The sequence below is a fragment of the Schistocerca gregaria genome, chromosome X, assembly GCF_023897955.1.
Source record: "Schistocerca gregaria isolate iqSchGreg1 chromosome X, iqSchGreg1.2, whole genome shotgun sequence".
Lineage (NCBI taxonomy): Eukaryota > Metazoa > Arthropoda > Insecta > Orthoptera > Acrididae > Schistocerca > Schistocerca gregaria.
Genome location: NC_064931.1, coordinates 140,244,346 through 140,265,850, shown reverse-complemented (window position 1 = coordinate 140,265,850; position 21,505 = coordinate 140,244,346). Strand labels below are relative to the sequence as shown.

At 37.2% G+C, this 21,505-nt stretch overlaps 1 protein-coding gene across 2 annotated transcripts in view; it reads left to right on the top strand.

Annotated features, from left to right (window-relative positions):
• The window catches only part of LOC126297897 (uncharacterized), a 302,392-nt gene that overhangs the window by 130,138 nt on the left and 150,749 nt on the right, over positions 1-21,505 (top strand). Inside the window, exons 5-6 of one of the 2 annotated variants that reach the window (XM_049989208.1) lie at positions 11,747-11,829; positions 11,941-15,001. In XM_049989208.1, the coding sequence (XP_049845165.1) occupies positions 11,747-11,771 (25 nt within the window). In that variant the 3' untranslated portion in view covers positions 11,772-11,829; positions 11,941-15,001. Of the gene's footprint in view, positions 1-11,746; positions 11,830-11,940; positions 15,002-21,505 lie in introns of those variants that run through there. The other variant, XM_049989205.1, reaches the window with a different exon arrangement.

Genomic DNA, 21,505 nt, shown 5'->3' with positions numbered 1-21,505 from the left:
GACTGAATAACATACTGTAGTACAGTAGTGAAATTGATTAAAACTGATCTACTGTAGTGTCCAAAAACAAACTAACTCATATTTGATAATGACCTTAACGCGAGTTTATTCCAAGCATGTCTGTTCCGCCTCAAGCTGAATGTTCGAAAGTGCAGTGAGTACTCTGAAGTCGTGTAAGTTGTCGAACTATGCGCCAGAGTCCCCCATACATTCGAATTCCACTAACCCAATTGTAATCCCAAAGTCCAAATTCCAACGAAATGAGACCAGAAACCTCCCTCAGTTATCTGCGTTACTATTCGTAAACTCTCATTACGATATACAACCCAACATATGAAAGCAGTGTGATAACAACACCCTCCAACGTTGGAAGAGCATGGATGAACTGCTCAGGAAAACCAAATCCTACTCGTGTCAAAACATTATGCAAACTGCGAGTCAGCATTGTACATCTCCAGTATATGCTGACAAACCAAAAGACCCATAGGTGCTCCAGGGCTGCCTATTTCAATGCTCGGAATCCAGACCACATCTGTCATTTTCACAACTTGTTTCTGAACTGCTTAAATTACCATCATCAACAATTACGTGGATTTCATTTCCCGTAAAGCATATCACCATGAGTGTCTTCTCACACTGATTACTCTCACCTTGCAAATCAGTCTAACATGAATATCACGAAAGTTATCAATAAAAACATTATTGATGATGATTCCATGTGGCAATGGCCATTTGAGTGATGCCGTCATATGCTAGTCTAGAATGAATAGCACATCAAGAAATATATGCATATAAATGACCGTGCCACATAAAAATGGAAGATTCTGCTATTCCATATTGTGACACACAGTTCATAGGTAACATACATCATATTTGAATTATGGCCGATTTACATAAAGCACTGTTTCACTCCACTACCGTCATAGATAATTTGGCACAATTGTCATTTAAAATTAATATTAATTATATTTGGAAAATTGTTAAAGGTTGCAATACAGGTCCAGCCAAACAACGCTCCATGTTTTAGAGTGCTCTGGCCATGCCCCTGTCCAGCCCTCCGAGCGCAGGAACGAATAGGGCTGACGGGAGAGGAGAAAGATGAAAATAAAGTTTGCAGTTGGAAGCCACCAGAGAGTCGGGTTTTCACATGCGCAGCAATTTGCTGACAATAGCACCCTTGTCAAAAAAGATTTACGTTTTCCAATACGAATATTATTGCGTATACGCAATTGTCCACAAATGTGATAAGATGCTCTTGTTTCCTGATGAACGACAGTGAATGATGGCTAAACTGAAGACATTAGAGAAAAATCTTAGTTATCTGTTAGCAGAATGTAACAAAATTTTTGTTGTCACCATCACCAATTACTTGAAGTCAATAAGAACCTCTAAGCAAGAGGATAATCATTCGGTAACAGATATGGCAGACCAGATTGATGCTATCAAACAAAAGGTAATCATATGGAAAAAGCAGCTTTACATTCATGACATGGAACATTTCCCTTAACTAATGATAGTCAGTTGTGGACTAGACATGTAATACGATTTTCCCATATCTCTGTTGTAGACTTCACAAATCTGAAATGTGTGATATGCGATGATGTCGCGACTGTTACATGATACGAGTCCTGGTACTTTTTCTACTTTATGACCATGTACTGGAGCAATGGTCACCCACCCATTCTCAAAGAGCTTCTAGGAGAATACACACCTGAAGACAGTTTTCGATTTATTTGTCGACTTCCTCTCTTGTTCGGTTGCTAATGTACCTCATTACTTCCAGCTTGAGCTGATCGATGTACAGTGTAACACCCCACTCAGCGACCAGTTTGTTTAATCCAGGAGTTTACTAGACTTTTATAATACCCTAGACTGCACATATGATTCACTAAAGTTTGTTTAATGTTTCCTTCAACACATGTGAGAATTTTTTTATGTTATGCAACTGAGATAGTTCCGCCAGCATTTGAGATTCTTGGGATTAACGGATTTTAATCTGTGTCACTCCATGTGTTTGACTCTATCACTAACCACATTTACCTATGATTTATTACATATTCTAAAGTATAAAATGGATAAATTAATAAACATCACAACGCAAAGTTAAATGCCTGTTTGTAAAACTTTTTGTAGTTTTGCTTACCATATTGGCTAATATTTAATCGTGTAATAAAAGATACTGCTTTCATAGAAAAATAAAAAGATGGAAGTAAATACCCATGATTGAATCCTGTTTGTGAAAGTATGCCGCAATATTCACATCTTAGAAGTAGTGTTGCAGACACATGTTCCAAAGTTTCCTGTGTGTGCAGCCTTCAGCTTATGGGTCGGAATATCAGAGTGGTGTGAGGTGGGAGCTGGGGGTGCTTAGCACACTTAGCTGCGCTCGCAGCTCTTAGAATGGAACACCAGCTGGTGTCATGCTACGTGTTTCTGTGAATTACTTTGAGCCCTGGTTCATTTTAATCGTATTAATTAACATAATATTTGCTCTCATATTTTTTGAGTTTCATATAAACCAAGTTATTAGGCATTTACGTTATCTAAGTGCTAGAATTTGGCTTATCAGGGAAGGGTGTAGCTGTATTCATTTATCAATAGTTAAGCATAATATGTTTGTCAAGTGGCAGTTATGAAAGCTGTGTTACTCATGAACTAGAAGTCATACAGCTGTGCAGTGCTATAATGAACGCATGAATTCAAGATGCACATCTTCATGAATGGTTTTGCACGAGTACTGGCTTCAGTTATAATACTCCTGCTCTGTACAGAACGTTTTAGCTATGCAAGCCAACGCTGTGGCTGTGGTAGTCAGCCATCCGACGATTCCTCTTTCTTGTAAGGCACCGGATGTTTGCTGCTCACACGGGACTGTCTGCTGTGCCTGTCCTGGCTGTCTCCACCGACAAGCCCCTCTCAAGCTGGCTTGGCTGTTGTCCCTTTTCTGACTTTCCCCACCAACTTGGCCAGCCATTCACGCCAGGCTGACCAGCCATCCTGACGTCTTACAGTGAATGTCACTGCAATGCGAAACACTGTTGTTTCTGCTCATCATTCCAATCATATCAGGTGTCAGATCATATCACCAGCTTCAGGACTGACGAATATCTTCCTCCACCCACACAACATTCACAACTCTAAATGTTCTTACCCCTTCCATCTCTGCATAGTGCACAGCTCAAGTGTCATCTCTCAAGACAAGTTGGACTGATTATCGTCTAACTTGCTTGTAACTTTTTCACTGATAGTTTTCAGCCACCAGACACTAAGCATTCTTTTGTAGAGCTTCTGACACAGAAAGCACAGAGCTGCTTCAACATCGTCCAGTGTTGACACAACGAATCTTCAATATTACTCTTTAAAAAATCGGTATCACACTGTACAGTCTCAGTGGTTGTAGTTTCCATATTACCACTAAAAAGAGATTCAAAGCAAACCCATACTTTCACTTATGCTTTTCTATTGGGCTGAGAAAGGGTTACTTTAGAAAAATTATAAAACCTTTTTCTGATGATTGAAAAATTTTGTAAGTTGAGATTTACTCTTGAAATACATGGTGCCTATAAACTATTAAAATTTCATTAACATCACACCAATCCTTATCAGGAATTTCGAAGTGAGCAGCCACATTCATAGACATCAAAAACCCACACTGCTCTTGCTACAATCATACATAAAATAGTTATTGAACGTAAAAACCAAATTGTCTCATGCAGAAATAAACAAGAAAAATATTTCTGTAACTCGTTCGCTTGTAATTAAAGACTAAACTCCAATGTCCATATCCATAATATAACAATCCATCTTCATACCACAACCAAATTACAATCACAAAACAAACTACTCTGCACAATACTCGAAAAACTAATCATTACAGCTTGAAATACCTATAAACAACAGATGAGATGAGAAGGTAATGGAGAAATAAGCTTTTTTCTTACAGAATTACGGTTCAAAATCAAATAAATCTTCAGCGGTAAATAACAGACTTACTTTTGTTTTTGCTTCATTATCAGGTCTTTTGGATGGGCCCGCTGCCGCTAATTCTTCACGGTGGAATTCCACATCACATGGAACCACGGCACTTTCTATTGCAACAGACTCATGAGAAATGGGTCTCTCTTTTTTGGAAAAATGACCAAGAGAGATTCCTGACTTGTCCATTTGATAGTATTTTCAAACGTGAGTAGTCAAACACATGCACGTGAAGTTTAAGCTCAGCTGATTCACGACGCCCGAAACTTTCGCCGTTACTTGTTGATTGCCCAAAGGAAACTACACATCCGACTGCCTTCAGTCAATGGTGTGCATAGCGATGGGGTGGGAGGCGGTGCAGGAGGGTTGGGGGTAGGGGGGGAAGAGAAACCCCAATTCAGAGCACAGCTATCATTTGTTGCATCACAACTCCATGGTTTGATGTTATTTCCACAAACTGTGGTGCATGACTACTAAATTGGGACATGGGGTTTCACAAAGTGGATATTCGGCTAACATTCGCGTTTTCTGCACAAGATAAGGGGGTGGCTGGAGGAGTGTCCGGACCACCAAAACCCCACCTACTTTATATACGTCCATGACCATAAGTATAGATCATTCAATGACAGTACGTACAGGACAGTCTGTCATATGTTTTTGCATTTCAGACCAATGGAATAGATCAATTTACAGTTCCATGTAACACGAAAAGTGCCATGTTAAATTACTGTAGCAAAATATTTACAATTTAAAGCAATGACAATAGTACAATAAAACATGGTGTGTCTCCTCTGGGCATAAACTAAGGCTTCCATAAAATCCGTGTTGCTAGAACACATGGAGACATATGAATGAGGCTCGAACCAGGTGAGAGAGGTAGAATAGTCGTCAAATGACATCAGCCTAACTGATGTAATCACGTCCCACCATGACTACCCTGTTGCAAAGCTTCCGAGCAAACATGTTTCCAGACATCTGTAGCAAGGCAATGAAAAATTTCCCGACATGGGTTCCTCTTCAAAATGTTAGTTACTCACGCCCCTCTCTGAGCCCTAGAAGTTTATAATGGGAAGCCCCAAAAAAACACTGACTAAGTTTATGGGCAGGTTCCTTCCACCAAAAAAGAAAAAACGTCGTAAATAAGGGCTCTAAAGCAAATAGATTAAGAGATATAAGAACTTTTTCATCTGGGTAATATGAAACACATCTCTACTATTGCAAGCTCTTTAATTTTCGTATTTTGGGGAGAGATCGTGTGGACCAAAACAATGAAAGAAGTCCAGTAATTGTTGGGTCTAAAATGTATACCTTAAGAGCTATGAGCACTTGTGCTCATAGCACTTCAGATATGTATTTTAAAACCCATTCTTGCTAGATTTTTTTTTACATATTTCTGTGTAAGGGAACTGTTCATAAAGTTTGCTGCTGTGTTTTTTTGATACCATGAGAATTAAAAAACATTTAGCCAGTGTCTGACCAAATTTTTTTATTAGTGTTTCAAGTAAAAATACGAATTCAAGAACACACACACACACACACACACACACACACACACACACACACATATATATATATATATATATATATATATATATATATATATATATATATATATATATATAGTTCATGCAGTTATTAGCGTATTTTGTAAATATATGAAGTACATAGGTCACTAATTATTTGAGTATTTTCCTAACAGAATTTACCTTTATAGATTCTATACATATTTTATCATGTAAAAATATGAAGTAAATTGGTCAAGAATTTCTCAAGATATTTGCTAACAACATACCTCCTTTATACATTGAGTACATATTAAAACATTTGGCCTATATCCATAGAACGTTTCGAGATCTTTGCTAACAACGTTTACCCCTAAATATATGTAGCCAATTTCTGTCCAAACATTTGTTATAAATCTGATGTAAATTGGTGAAAAGTTTTTTAGAGTTTTGTTAGCAATATTTATCTTTTTTATATAAACATACACACCACACCCACTGCTGGCCACCCAAAATGCAACACACAGACAGAAGCATCCAAATCAGCTGAAATTTTCAGCATGTGTTTGCGGTAGTGAGGGATGCACAGGATTAACATTTCAGTGCAGGCACACATTATGGCTGCCAGTAATATCAACTGCAAGCGCTATACAAAGGGGGAACAGACAACTGTGTGGACATGCTGGAATAGTTCTTTCGTGTTGTTTTTTTTAGTAAGCAACTTCAGTATGCCTTGCAGAAGACAGCGAGTGTCTTCCGATCATGTTTTGGAGTTCTACCAAGGAAGAATAGTTCAGAGAAGACAGTCATCATGTCGGTCGGAACCATGCAACTGTAATTCAGATCTGTAATTGCTGGATACAGGAGGAAATCATGGACTGACGGGACTGATTGCACCCGCCTCATTGCACCACTAGCCATGTTGGTAGGCATATAGTGCACCAGACATTGATGTATCACTCTGCCACATCATCATCATATCACAACAAATTCAGTCTGTTGCACAACAAGCATTGTCGTTTGCAGCAGAGGGGGCTGTCCACAAGGCGGCATCCATTGCTGGATTTACCACTGAGTCAATGCCAGGGGTATTTGTGCCTGCAATGATACGATGAAAGACAGACATGGACAACTGAATGGAATAACTTTTTTTTTTGCGAATCCCAGTTCTCCCCGAATTACAAACTGGAGACACTGTGAGACATTGTCGAACTGTTGCCTTCTCCATTGACATACTGGTCCTGCACCCGATATTAAGGTTTGTTGTAGTACTGAATTCCACCCCCACCACGCCCTAGTACACATTGCCACTACACTAACCAGCCAGCTTTACATCTCTGAAATGTGGAAGCCTGTTGTCCTCTTCGGAGCTTGCTCATGGCTACGTTGCAACAGGGTAATGGGTGACCACATGTGACATGCAGTGTTCAGGACTTCTTCATTGCCCACTGGATTGCACTGCTACCTCAGCCTCCCTATTCTCCTGTTCTCTCGCCCATCGAAAACGTTTCTTTTTTTGATGATTTGGAGCGACTGGCCTGGGATACATCATCCATTGCTACACTGGATCAGCTTTGGAAATATGTGGAAGCAGCATGGACTGCTATACCCCAACAACACATTCGGAGCCTGTTTGATTGAATGCCACTGTATATTGCGGCGGTTATAAACAGAAATGATGTTTACACTCAGTGCTAATTTCATCATCTTTCTCACTTCACATTGGGCTGTATTTTCAGTCATGTGATCTTTGTACAATGTGTTATCTCCCAAATCAGTTTGCTTGTGATAACTCCAGCCCTTTTTCTTGTTGCACATTGGATGGCCAGCAGTGTGTCTGGTATGTGTGTGTGTAACTGTGTAGTGCTGATGTTTGCTTTATGATACATTGTCAACTATATTATATTTGTTCCTAATTATCCTGTTTTGCAATGCAATTTTCAACACTGAAGATGACGACGTTATTGTTGAAATCTAGATCTTCTGTAGTAAAATGACAGTTTCTGTGATCGATTACTGTTCTTTCCATTTTCTTTACCAGTAACTCCATTTTTTTTTTCAAGTCACACATTTGCGTTATCTCCCAGTACATGTGAACCATATCTAACTTCAGCAACAGGTAGTAGTATGTGATACAAATTCAATGTCTGTCACCAATTGTAGCTAATTTTCTTCATGGTATTTAACAGGTTGTTTCAGTTTTAAACAGGCAAAGAGCAAGAGTTTTGTTAGGGAAACGTAGATGATTTTCTTTAACTAAAGTCTTCAAGTCATTTGTATAATACTGACTTTTAGCTCCCAAAGAAAATGCTAGGCAACTATATAGACAGGAAATCACCTGTATACATGTTACAGGGTTAGAGTCTTGCTTTTACTTGAAAATAAATTAATAAAATTTGGAAAAATATTTCAGCTCTGTCCAACAGTCGGATTGGGTCCTGCATCGTCTTACTGAGGTAAATCATGACATATGCATGTTCTAATCAATGTAATGATCACAGAAAATTTCAGCTTGTAATTTTCATATTTTCAAAATTGATCATATGTACATGCATAGTGCACAAACTGGATAATTTGCACCTGGTAATTGGGAGCTTGTAGTCATAAAAGGCATTCAAACTAAAGAGGTCAGTACAAAAAATAGCAGATATTATTACAAACTTGTGACAGAGAAGTCTAACAGTTCGATTATTAATGACTGGCTTCTATGTGTTTCACAGCCCATTAGGTGATGTGCAACCCCATTGTAGAATGCCATCTTCTAGATCTCTTTCACTTTTGTTCACTTTTACTCTTCCCTTTTGTGTTGTCCTCACACACTTTTTTCTGTTCTACCATCCTCTTAATCAGTTGGCCTTGGCAGATCAGTCATACTGTTTTACTTATGTTTCACCTCCCTGCAAATTATTCATTTTAAAGCGAGTTGGAACGCCCTATCTTAACAATGTTAAATTTAGTATCTTGGCTACCCTGTATTTAGGAGTTGTAACTTCTCTTGCAGCGGTCTCTCCGCAATATTTTCAAAAATTTTATAAATTATACAACTCAGTACATATCTCGAAATATCTCTTCTTATCTTATCTTACCTTACCGATTCCTAAACATTGATTATTATCAATGCAAAGTAGTTCCAAGCCCTATTATTCCTTGGAGCGTCCATTTACTCCATGGAATAGCTTATCTGCTCTCTATGTTTTCTCCTATGAAAAGAATGATTGAGATCTTGCCGCTTAGCCGTGAAAGAAGGAGGATGTATATGAATGTATTGTTGAGCTAGTCGCCATCTTGATGAGATTCTGTATGAGAAGGAATTTAATACATGAACTAAACTAAAGTAAGTGTGTTCGCGTATTATTTAACTGATTATTATTGACAGTGTCCGCTTACTACACTGTTTCACACGGGATCAGTGGGGAACGTCTGATTTACGTTGGACGAACCTGCCGTTTTGTATGCTCAAGATATCCAGTTACTTCAAATAAATAGGCTAACACGGTCTTACCAGCAGTTCTCAGGTCTTCCCCATGTGATTACCGAAAGTTAATAATTATTACAAATGTTTTCAGGAGATCGACTGACAATTTTCGTCGCACCAAGACTTCGAAATTGCTTCACTTCCTTATGGAATTTAAGTTAAGCTCAATTTAATCAGGATAGAACAGTATTGAACTGTGTGAATGTGATAAGCCTCCTTTGTGAATGAAAAGTCCCTTAATATATGCATATTTTTACTATCCTGATCAGTGAAGCTAAATAAGGTCGGTGTGAGAGGTTTTTAAATTTTTGATCCCACAAAAAAATATTAAAGAGACGTTGACATAAAACTTTTACAGGACATTAAACTGTATGTTCTGAGTCTACTGAACTACAGTAATTGCATTTGAGTCATTGATTTTGGAAATACAATTTTTTAATTACACAGTTAAAATTTTGTGTGCTTTTTTGTACGTTATCATAAATAATTTTAATTATACATAGCATTATGTTCTTCTTTTAGTTCGGTAGACTCAGGATATGTATGTTACTACTCCATGAAAATCTGAATACTCTACTGTAGGTAGTTTCTGAGATCTAGGGAAAAATACAACAGAAAATGTAAATTTTCGGGAATAGCTTCTAAAGTTTCAAAAGACTGTAACTCAATATATGCTTAATTTTTTAATTTTAGTCTCTCAGAAGCACCCTGCACCATACTGTAGATTATCCTCTTTATCTTTTTTCAAGTTTTTTCTTCTTTTTCGACCCCTTAGTGGCCAACTGAGCTGCAGGTGCAGGAGGGTGAAAGTTGTGTACTGGTTTTTCATTAGTTGACAGTTTGTGGAAGAAGGTAGTCCATGCTGCCTGCTTCATATTCAACAAATCCTCAGTATTATTTCTAATGTCCATCCATCAATCATTTTGTCTGTCAGCCTGCCTGTTATGGTTTTACCATCAGGAAGTTTCCTGTCTATCAAACTTCGCTTCAACTTCCTCACCATGGTGCCCATTATTTTCTGGACATCACCAACACATTCCAGTTTTGTGATAATCTTCTCAACATAAGGCTGAACGGCAACTACACTGTTATATGCTTTTGAGTCTCACCTAAGAACTTAGTGTAACACACTCCCCTTTCGTTCACAGATCGACTATAAATTTCAATAACTGAAGCGGCCTCTGTACCACCACTTGTTCCTTCAAAATTTCTGTTACAGATATGCCCTTCTTCATCCACTGATTTACACTTATAACAGTGTTTGGTTAAAATCTGGAACTCTTTTACCTTGCCAGTACCCACGCCGGTCACTGTAGCAAGAGAATTCTTAGAACTGTAGCATCACTTCTGCCAAGTACCATCAAAAGCTATTGGTATGCCAGTCATACCATCATTCATTTCAACAGCTTCGTTTGCAGCACCCTTCATTGACTCACATGAAACAGATTCCACAGCAGCTCCAATAAATCCCGCATACTGATAGATATTACAAGGTGGGCGTGGCATGTTCATCATGGCACTCATTCTTTCTGCTGCAGTGTGTCTTTTGCCAATAGTTCACAATCCTTAAAACCACCTAACATTTGCTTCAAAATATCTATCGTACACTTATCATAACTCCAAAATGAATGTACATATTCACAACTGGCACAATTAATGATAAGTTTCCTGGCTAGTCCATTTCATACCTCACTGGCTTCATGTGAAGTAACTGGCCCTCCACATATTTTACAACACACACATCACCTAACACCCTTTTAGGGTGTGTAAACCTATAACAATACAGCCTAACCTACTGTTTAACTCACTTTCGTTTTGAGAAAACTGTGTCTAACAACGTTTTATTTTAATCTTCAAAAAACTAATACTTACGAGTTTGCCTGTATTTCATTGTCTGTAACTTCACACGCCACATGTTGAACACGGTGTTTCCCTTTATTCGAAACTGTATTACCTTGTTTCTTAAAAACACTTCGTTTTGGTGTCACACTTTACTTTTTGAGAGATTTATAAATCTATTCGTCACTTTTCCTCAGAAAAACGTTATCACTTCGACATACAACATGTGTTTATACTAAGAAAAGATACGATATTGTTTTTGACAATGCTACCAATACAAACACATAATTTAGTCTTTATAACACAGAAATCTGCAGCCTTCTATACAAAAAATATTACCAATTTTATTAGATCTTCAAGTAATGCATGTAAAAATTTTATCATTTTCAATTTGTGTATATTATATTTAAAATATAAAATAAAATATTTCCCATGTGAGTTTATAAGTGAAAAATATATATATATATAATTTTTATATACATAATTTTATTCAGAAAATAGCCAATTTCATAATTTCCGAAAATGTGGAATTTTTTCAATGTTCTAACTCCCCTTAATTTCTCACCTTTTTATATGTTATCCTTTTCTCTAACAGTGCACAATTCAGATTTCAGTTTTGTTTTATACTCAAAACTGAATAGGAGTACCTTAGAGTAACAGTACTATGATAAGGATAAAGTGCTATGCACCATATACAGAAGACACTGAGTCGCATATAGGCACAATGAAAAGACTGCTATACATCTTAGCTTTTGATCAAAAGACCTTCTTCTGATGTAGAAAACACTTGCATATTGGCACAAGCACAACTTGCATATAGATGACCACTAACCCATGTCAGTTATATGTTCCTTTTTTATAGGAACCATTTCTGGAAGTAAACAAGACATTTAGTTACTACAAGTTTTCTGTGTAAAGTCAGTATCTTGATTTTAAATGAATATTTTTGTTACAGGTTTCCTGAAGATGAAAATAAATAAGAGGAGGAGCATTTGAAGTGAAATACACAACTTGTTATAATTTAAGAGAGCCCTCATTGTAAGCATACAACAAAAGTCATTGATAGTTACAGTGAAAATATTATTTTCTTACATTGCATTTTTTTGTGTAAGAACTGGTACCAAATTATTATTTCGTTTCCTCTTACAGGATACCTGTAGTGTCACGTAGTCGACTTCATCCCCTTCACCAAAAGTATGGGTTTACTGACATAAATCTAAATTCCACTGTCATCGCAGATCAAAAAAGCTCAGCCATCTGAAGTGTTTCACAGTAGTAAAAAGTTTGTGTTATCTGCTATTAATATTCATAAACTATTGATGTTTTGATGTTTTTTAAAAATATCAGTTCTGAAATAACATAATGCCAGATGTAAAATTAATCAGGTACTTTTAAGCTGCAGCCATACATCATGCTTAATTGACTTAAATGTTTTTTTGTAATTCACTAGTGAAACTGAATTTATCAGATACTTTCTTTTGGAAGTGAAAGACATCATAAATCTTACCAGATGTTTGTTTTTCAAAAGATTTAAATTAATTACACTCTTCATAAAAAATGAGTGTAACAACACACATTTGGTTAAAAATTATAACAGTATATATAACACTATTCTTCAGGCAACAGCCACAAGCTCTGTTAAAACTGAAAATTTTACAATTTTTACGTGTTTAGTAAGCAAAACGCTGCTATATTCAAAGATATTTTATTATCCTATTACTTTTTCGTGCTATAAGCATATTTTGGCTCTATGGCCATCATCGATCTCTTTCCATAGTAAACTGCCAACACTGTCACTGTCTGGGACCTGCTGCTGCTGTGTATCATGGAAGTAGTGCAGACAAACAGACATGTATATCACCTTTCCAGTTCCACACAAGAACCGCATTTAACGGATATCAACTTCACAACTGATGAACAAAAATTACGTTATAAGGGCGTTTAATATGATTTACAACCAAAACTGAGCATGAAAAAAGATATAACACTGTCGACTTAGCTATCAACTGAAGCTGTCACACAAAAAATATTAAACAGTCTTAACGAATAATGCTCAGCAACGAATTCCACAGCAGAGACATTACACATTTACAATTTTGTCTGTGCTACATCTACAAAATGGAGCAGTAGAAGGTGCAAGAACCCACCACTCGTACTGAACCTTGGATAAAATCATACATCTTCAGTTATGCTATAGTTATTCATTTATTTATCAGTATCAACGTTTCCTGGAATTGAAAATTACTGAAAGGTAGTATTTATGACCTATGGACTCCTCCTAATATCTGAGTAGCAAAAGGCAATTTCTGTTAGCAAATATTCTGTAATAATTATTACTTAATTTGCACCAGAATAAATGTACTTTCCCTACGTATCTATTTGCTGACGTCGTGAGCAATTTCTACATTACATTAACACTTGTTCCATAGGCCATGAATATGACGTTTTGAAATGATGAGAGTCCATTTGCAGAGAACCACATAATAATTTTTTGAAACACATTATTTACAATTTCCTCAGTTCATTCTTGTTTGTTTGATATGATTATTGTTCTCGTATCATCAGCAAAAACAACTAGCTTTGCATCTTCATGAATATAGAGTGGCAAACCATTAATATATATTAAAAACAATAAGGGACCCAAGACTGAATCCCATGCAACACCATTCTTGACACCTCCCCAGTTACAGGTCCCTGCTGATTTTTGCAGACTATCTGTACTGTTAATTTCAACCTTCTGCATTTTTCCACTTAAATATGAATTAAAACATTTGTGCACTGCCCCACTCAGTTGCCCTCATTTCCTCTTAACAACATTCCAAATTGTTTTAATTTTATTATCAGAAGTGCTTATCTCAGACGTAATGTATGCACTTCTGAACTTTTAAGTAACTTTTCTTAATACAGTTCAGTAGTTTTTATAATGTTTCACTGTTTCTGGATTCTTACTCCTTCTAGCTGTAACATATACTTCCCTTTTCTTTTTACTAAACATTTTCATCCCTTTAGTAAGCCGTGGATTTTTGACAGTTTCTTATAATTATATTTCACTGTTTACTTAGGGTGACTATTTTCAGATATATTCACAAAAGTATCATGAAATAGGTTAAATTTTAAAGTAGCCTCAGGTTCCCTGTACACCTCAGCCCAATGCAACTGTTGCAAGCTTTCCCTGAAATCTCCTATTTTTAAATCGTTAATTGAACACACTATTTTGGAGGAATGTATTGAATTACTCTTTGAGTTATGTCATATACTGTAACTAGCTGTGCATCACGATCAGACAGACCATTCCTAACAGAAAATTTATCTTGGTCTTAAAAACATTATCTATCAGTGTGCTGCTTTCCTGTACTACCCAAGTAGGAAAATCAATGACTGATGTCAAAATGAAAGAACCAAGTAATATTTCAAGGTAAAGCTTTCTAACGGACTTTTTTAGTAAATCTGCGTTGATGTCACCACAAACTATAATTTGCATCTCTCTGTCTGACAGATAGCACAACAAAAAATCCAAGTTTTTCAAAAATAACTGAATATTTCCCAATGGGGAACTATACACAGCTACAATTATATAGGTACCATTATTTAGTTTAAGCTCACACACACATGCTTCTATATGTTGCTGCATACAAAATTTTTTAGTTTCTAAATTTTTCACACTATGATAAATCTTAAGATTGGCATTTCATCCCATTGGCTCTGAAAGTGCCAGATGGCCAACCACTTCTGCTAGCGAGCATGGGAACCTACCACTCACTCCTTACTCTATACATACTGCAGCGCTAATACATTTACTTCACATATGTGAAATAGCAAAACTGCAAGTAAAACAAAATGCTCTCTTATCTGAAAATAGGGTACCTTACAAAGGTATCAGACAGTTATTGCATTAACAATGTGCTATGAAAATAGCCTCATAATGAGCATGGAGCCGAAATAAATTTGTAGCACGAAAAAATAACATTGTAATAAAAAGTCTTTAAATATAGCAGCGTTTTGGCTCATTATGTGTTTCTGAAAATATTACTGGAATGCCAGAAACTGTATGCTTTAAGTTTCTGTAAATATTTTATTGTTTTTGTTATTATTTTATTACTACTGTTTTCAGTGTAATCATTTGTTGAGTTATTAATACTTTCATGATGATATGCAGTGAGAGTTAAATGTATTATGAATTAATTTGCAATAAACCTATATATGACAGCAACAATATTATTAATTTCGCCTCCTGCCGAATAATATTACATGAAACATAAATGAGTGAAAAGATCTAAACTACATTAATGTACTGACTCCTCTATCCCCAAAGTTGGCAATTAATCTTATGGCAGCTGTCACAAAACCTAAATATTTTAACAGAACTAGTGAGTGTTTTTTTTTTCAATTTAAGTTTAATCTACATACACACCTAAGAACTTACAATTTGCTTCCCTTTATTTACTTCTTGGTATACTAGGTTAATAGGAGGTGGAATATTTTTGACAGTACAATACTGGCTCTGGATGTACAGCATTTTTTAAAGTTCAATGCTAACCCATTTGTGCAAAACTGTTTAGTAAGTTTCAGCAAAACGCCATTTACTATTTATTCTGTTGATGTGTCTTTGCTCAGCTCCACAACAACGATTGTATCATCTGAAGACAGGACTAATTTTGCCTTCTTTTTCAAATAAAATGAGAGATAATTACTGTAAAACAAAAACAACAGTGGGCCAATGATCGAACCTTGTGGGAGCTCATTGTAATTTCTCCTCAAGATGATGATAAGGCATCCCTCTTCATATTTTTTGCAAAGGCAAGGACAACTTCCTGCTTTCTGTTTTTTAAACAAGACCTAAACCAAGCACATGTGAATTATTTATTCAATAAAAACTTAAGTTCTCCAATAGAATATCGCGAGTGATACAGTCAAATGCCTTTGATAAGTCGCAGAAGGTGCCAGTTGCTGATGCCTTTCATTTAAGATTTTATTGTACGTCCAGTGAATATATAATTAGCTGACTCAGTAGAATAACCGTAATGAAATAATAGAGAGGGCGGCAGCTTCATGTTATACTGGCAGAGCAGTGTAGTAGGGGGTGTGTCTTTGGGCAGAGTCTATTAATCAAATTATAGGCAGGTTTAATTGGTACATTTATCGATTATATATAAACATCAGTAAGTGTAATTCCACACAGTTGACTTCTATAAGCAGCTCTACGTGAATGGAGAGATGGTGGCACAGATACATTAATTTTAAGCACCCTGTCCTGTCAGTGAGATCTGTTCTAGAAGACAGGGTCCAACAACTCCACGAAAAAATGCTATATTTATATACTGCATTCAGCCTCCGTGGTAATGCTGTTAGATTTTAAGGAAAACATTTTTACCGGTGTAAAATAGAAGTGAATACAATGTTGACTAATGTTAAAGTGGCAAAAACTCGTTACATTCAAAGCAGAAGCAATGTAAACCACTTTGTGTAGCTTGATATTGATATTTACACAAATGCTGTTCATATTGTATCAAAGAAGTATATTGTGTATAAATGTATCTAAAAATACTGCACATCCAGTACTAAACCAAACATAAGATCCAAAAAGATTTTGATTTAAAATACATTATTTCCAGTTTAATAAATAACGGAACAAAATGCTATTGAAGCTAATTAGTGAGCATAATGATAGCTGAGCTAAGCAAGTGTTTATATGGGATAAGATGTCCTTCTATCCAAACTAATATAGGGGTGTAGGCCATTATGGTACTAGTTTATGTTATAAATAGGAAACTATTAGATAAACTACTTAAATACATGAAAATTCAATTCTGGAAGCTCACAGAACACGCATTGTCGTAAATAGTATTTCAGGTGAATAGCTATATATATTAAAATTCATAAACACAGTCTTGATTGCAACATATGTTTATTTTGATTGGCATCCAGTTTTGGTGTATAATTTAGACCATTGTCAGGCTGTAAACACTCTGATGGTGGGTGTTGGCAGTGGACAGAGAAAGATCAATAATAACACAGGTGTGAACTGATTTTTAGATCTTTTCGCTTTAAATATGACATTCATGCCATATCCATTCGTCTTCAGTGCTCACCTTTTTTGGTCAACTGCCACAGATCTTAAAATGGTTCCCAAAAATGGGAAGCTCTCATGGTCACCTGCCCATTGCGTAGTGTCCCATCTGGAGATGCTTAATGGTGAAAAATCTCAACACCTTTCAACAAATCCATATGTGTAACCTCTTACATGGGTGGACCATCTTCATGTGTGAGGACTTCATAAGCACACCGTGGCTACTTAAAATCAGATAGGCAGCGAAATTTGACCTACCAGTACAACCACTCTGCTCCAGAGCAACATTCATACCAAATACAACCTCTAATGATCTGCCAGTCTATCCCACAGTCTGCACATTCAGTCTTGTATGCACCAGATCCCTGGCAGCCCAGATTAAGCCCAGATTATCTGTGGCTGAAAATACCACGTTTTTATTGTATTTTTTTAACTGGAACAATTCAGCCACTAATTTTCCCATAACAGGCTAGACAAATTTATTGTCAGTAGTATCATCAGCCCTAGAAAAACTCAACTTTACTTCTCTTAACTGTGTTGTTGTAGATGTTACTGATGTAATTGTGTGGCTAATTCTTGGCTTTCTCAATATATTTTATTATGTTCAACTCCAATTTTTATTCTGTATTAGAAAGTGGGGCTCTAATTAACAACTTAAATGCAGAATGGAAAAAGCCCTGCTTATGTTGGCTTGGGTGGTTTGAGGTGTAGTTGATAATTTTATCAGTTCATCTGTTTTTTACTATAGCTAGTACAGGTATGGTTATCATGGTTACCACCACAAACACTAATGGTTAAGTTTAGAAAATTATGGATCTGTTTGAATTCATTTCACAAGTAAACCCAATTTTCATATGTAAGTCATAAACCTGTTGACAATCATTTTGGTGTCATTGTCATCACTTTTTACAAGGAGCAATGTATCATTTTCATACATAAGGTAAAATATAAGTCTGTTTGCCGCTTCTGGACTATCTTGAAACAATTTGTTTTCCAATTAATTGATAAAAATACCTTATGAAACCTGATAATAGGCTACCCATACTTAAACTATCTTTTTGTAAGAATAGTTCTCCTTTGAATTTAAAGTAGTTGTAATCTAAATTAGTGCAAGCACCTCAAGGAATTCTCTTGCTTCATTATTAGATTGCATATTTTGCACTAGAAAGTGTTATTTAATAATCTTTGTAGTTTCATTTGTTGAAATATTAGTGTATAAGTTGGTAACGTCTAACGAAATCAATTTCGTGTAATTAGGCACTGTCACATCTTATTATTTTGTGTCAACTCTCAGCCATTTTCCACTGAATATCGTTGGCGGAATAAAAAGTGCTCTTATAAAAATCAAAGCATTTGCTAGATACCTTATGAAAGGGTCCACCTCCATTCTTCAGTATTGGGCAAATTGCGTATGTTCGTGATGGACCTTTGCCTAGTCTGTAAGAATGTGAGTGTGTGGCTTCGTTGCCTGTATGTGATAAGTTCCTTTTGGCGAGAAAAATTTTGTTGCATTTTTTCAGTTTTCCATTAATTTTTTGTGTTTCTACAGTTACATCTTTATTTATGTCAGTAATGGTATTCCCATCGAACAGCTTTTCTTATTTATATATTCAGTTTCATCTATTACGGGTCCTTTGGTTAGGAGCCGAGTGGATGGTGTCAACAAATGTCTTTGTAGACTCTGTGATGGTCTTGGCTGCAGATATCTAGACCTGCGTTATCATGCGGCTACGTGTAGGAGACCTCTTCACAGGCCAGGTGTGCACTACACAAAGGAAGCAGGTTCTCTGGTAGCAGAGTACTTGTGGAGTGCACATGAGGGGTTTTTAGGTTAGGCAGTAGTTTGAGCTGCTCTGATGAACACTCGCCAATCGATATGCAACAAGGGAAGCGTTCAGAATAAAAACACTTCGACTAAGATAATTTTATCAGTAAACTGTCAAAGTGTTCGTAACGTAGTTGCCGAATTTACTGTTCTCCAGGAAAATTCTCGCCCTCAAATTATTCATGGGACCGAGAGCTAGCTGAAACCCAAAGTGGAAAGCTCTGAGATATTTAGCGAGTCATGGAACGTATATCGGAAAGACAGATTTGAGACCGTAGGAAAGGGAGTCTTCATTGCAGCTGACAATAACATTGTATCTAATGAGGTCAAAGTTGAATGTCAAATGGCTCTGAGCACTATGGGACTCAACATCTGAGGTCATCAGTCCCCTAGAACTTACAACTACTGAAACCTAACTAATCTAAGGACATCACACACATTCATGCCCGAGGCAGGATTCGAACCTGCGACCGTAATGGTCGCGCGGTTCCAGACTGAAGCGCCGAACCGCTCGGACACACCGGCCGTCAAAGTTGAATGTGACATTGAAGTTATCTGGTTGTGTATATCAGTTGTAGGTGGAACCAAGTTAACTGCTGGATGTTTTTACTGGCCACCTGATTCTGCTGTGACAATTCTACTCATTCAAAGAAACTCTGGGGCCAACAACGCGTAAATACCCAGATCATCCAATCCTAGTTGGAGATGACTTTAGGCTATCGAGTTATAGACAGGGATTTCTATGGATTCATTGTGGGGGCTACACACAGTCATGTGAAATACTTTCGAACGCATTTTGTGAGAACTGTCTTGAGCAGCTGGCTCGGCAACCCACACGCAATAGAAATATCTTAAACTTTGTAGCTACAATTAGGCTGGATCTTGTCGACAATTTCAGTGTAGAAACGGGGATTAGCAACCACGGTGTCATTACGAAACGTGTTTTTTTATGTAAGTACCATTTCGAAATTAAAAATAGACGTCCTAAGATATCTCAATAATTTTATTTTTAGATGAAAGCCTGTACCTTAAACTACTTTTCTACATAATTTCCGTCAATGTTGAGGCACTTGTCATGACGTTGTACCAGTTTTTTAATACCCTTCTCATAGAAGTCTGCCGCCTGACTTGTTAACCGCTGCTTCACCACTGTTTTGACTTTGTCATCGACCGCCCAGGTGTATCTTCAAGTGCAGGAACAGATGGTAGCCACTGGGGGCAATATAGGGGCTGTACAGAGGATGATCTAGAGTTTCCCATCGAAAAGATGTGATGAGATATTTGGTCTGATTCGCTACATGCGGACGGGCATTGTCTTGCAGCAAAACGATTCCCTTGTTTAACTTCCATTGACTGTTGCTTTGATTCTGGTGTGACGTAGGCCACCCATGTTTCATCGCCCGTAACCATTTAGCTTAAGAAATCATCACTGTCGTCACTCAAGGCAAGTCAATGCACTGTCTAAACTTTGGTTTTGTGCACGTCCGTCGAAGGGCGTTTAATGAAGAGGCACGCTCACGAGTCGGAGCCTGCTCACTCGAATCCGTCGGGCAGCTTTAGCAGTCTGAAATTATCATCCACCAATTTGCCAATCTTTGAAGGGGATTATCTCCAATGGCCTTCCTACAGAGATACGTTCTCAAGTCTAATAATGAATAATGACTCACTTGACAATGTTCAGAATTTTCATTACTTAAATTCGACTTTGCAAGGTGAAGCAAGGGACCTTTTAAAACATATACTTGTCATGTCAGAAAATTCGTCAATAGTTTAGGGACTTAGCACACAAAGGTACAATAATCCTATGATAGTAGGAGCCAAACACGCTAAGGCTTTGTAAAACTTACCTACCATCAGGCACGGTACGTCAACCGATTATCGACAGTTGATCAACCATATAGGCAGCCATTTTAAAGCTTTAGAAGCTCTCAAACCCGATGTGCCACTTTATGAGCTTATCCTTCCGAAACAAATCTTGACTGGTATGCATCGTCAGGAGTGGGAGGTAAAAATGTCTGGGTGGACGTTCACCATATTGAAGCAACTCCTAGATTTCTTAGAGGCAAAATGTCAAGCCTTAAAATTGATCAAATTTAGGGACACTACGCTTAAGGAGTCCAGGAGTGACCTGAGCAGTGCTAATCAAATGAATCATGTAAGGAGAGCTCATCTAGCCAATGCTGATACTGAAGTGATTTGTAATTATTGTAATAAGCATCACGCACTTACTGACTGCAAACGATTTATTGAATTAAGAGTCAGTGAGAGGTGCGATCATGTAACTATGATTAAGCTTTGTTTCTTGTGCTACCCTATGCGTTATTTGGACAGTTTACGAGTAGGGAGCGCGTCTGCAGAGCGTTTTACATGCGTTATTTTGATTATTTAGGAGTTGTTTGAGTGTCTGCACATCAGTGTACTGCATTATTTACGAGTAGTCTGCAGGTCTATAGACTGTGTATTGTGACTCTGAACATGGCAGGACGAGTGTTTTGTATCAGTGAAATAAATATACTACGCCAAATCCGTCCCTAAATACATTGTTACAAAAATCAATACACTTCTTCCTCTCTTCAGCAGCCCAGAACAGGATGAGTCCTTTCCCCTACCATATTCCCCCCCCCCCCCCAGAACGCCATCTGTGATTACGTCATGGAATGGGCGACGGTGCCTTCTGGTGACAGTACTGTGTACTAGGTCAGGTGGACTCCAGACCTCATGATGAACACACTGCATGGAGGTACTATGATGTCTCTGAGCACTATGAGACTTAACATCTGTGGTCATCAGTCCTCTAGAACTTAGAACTACTTAAACCTAAC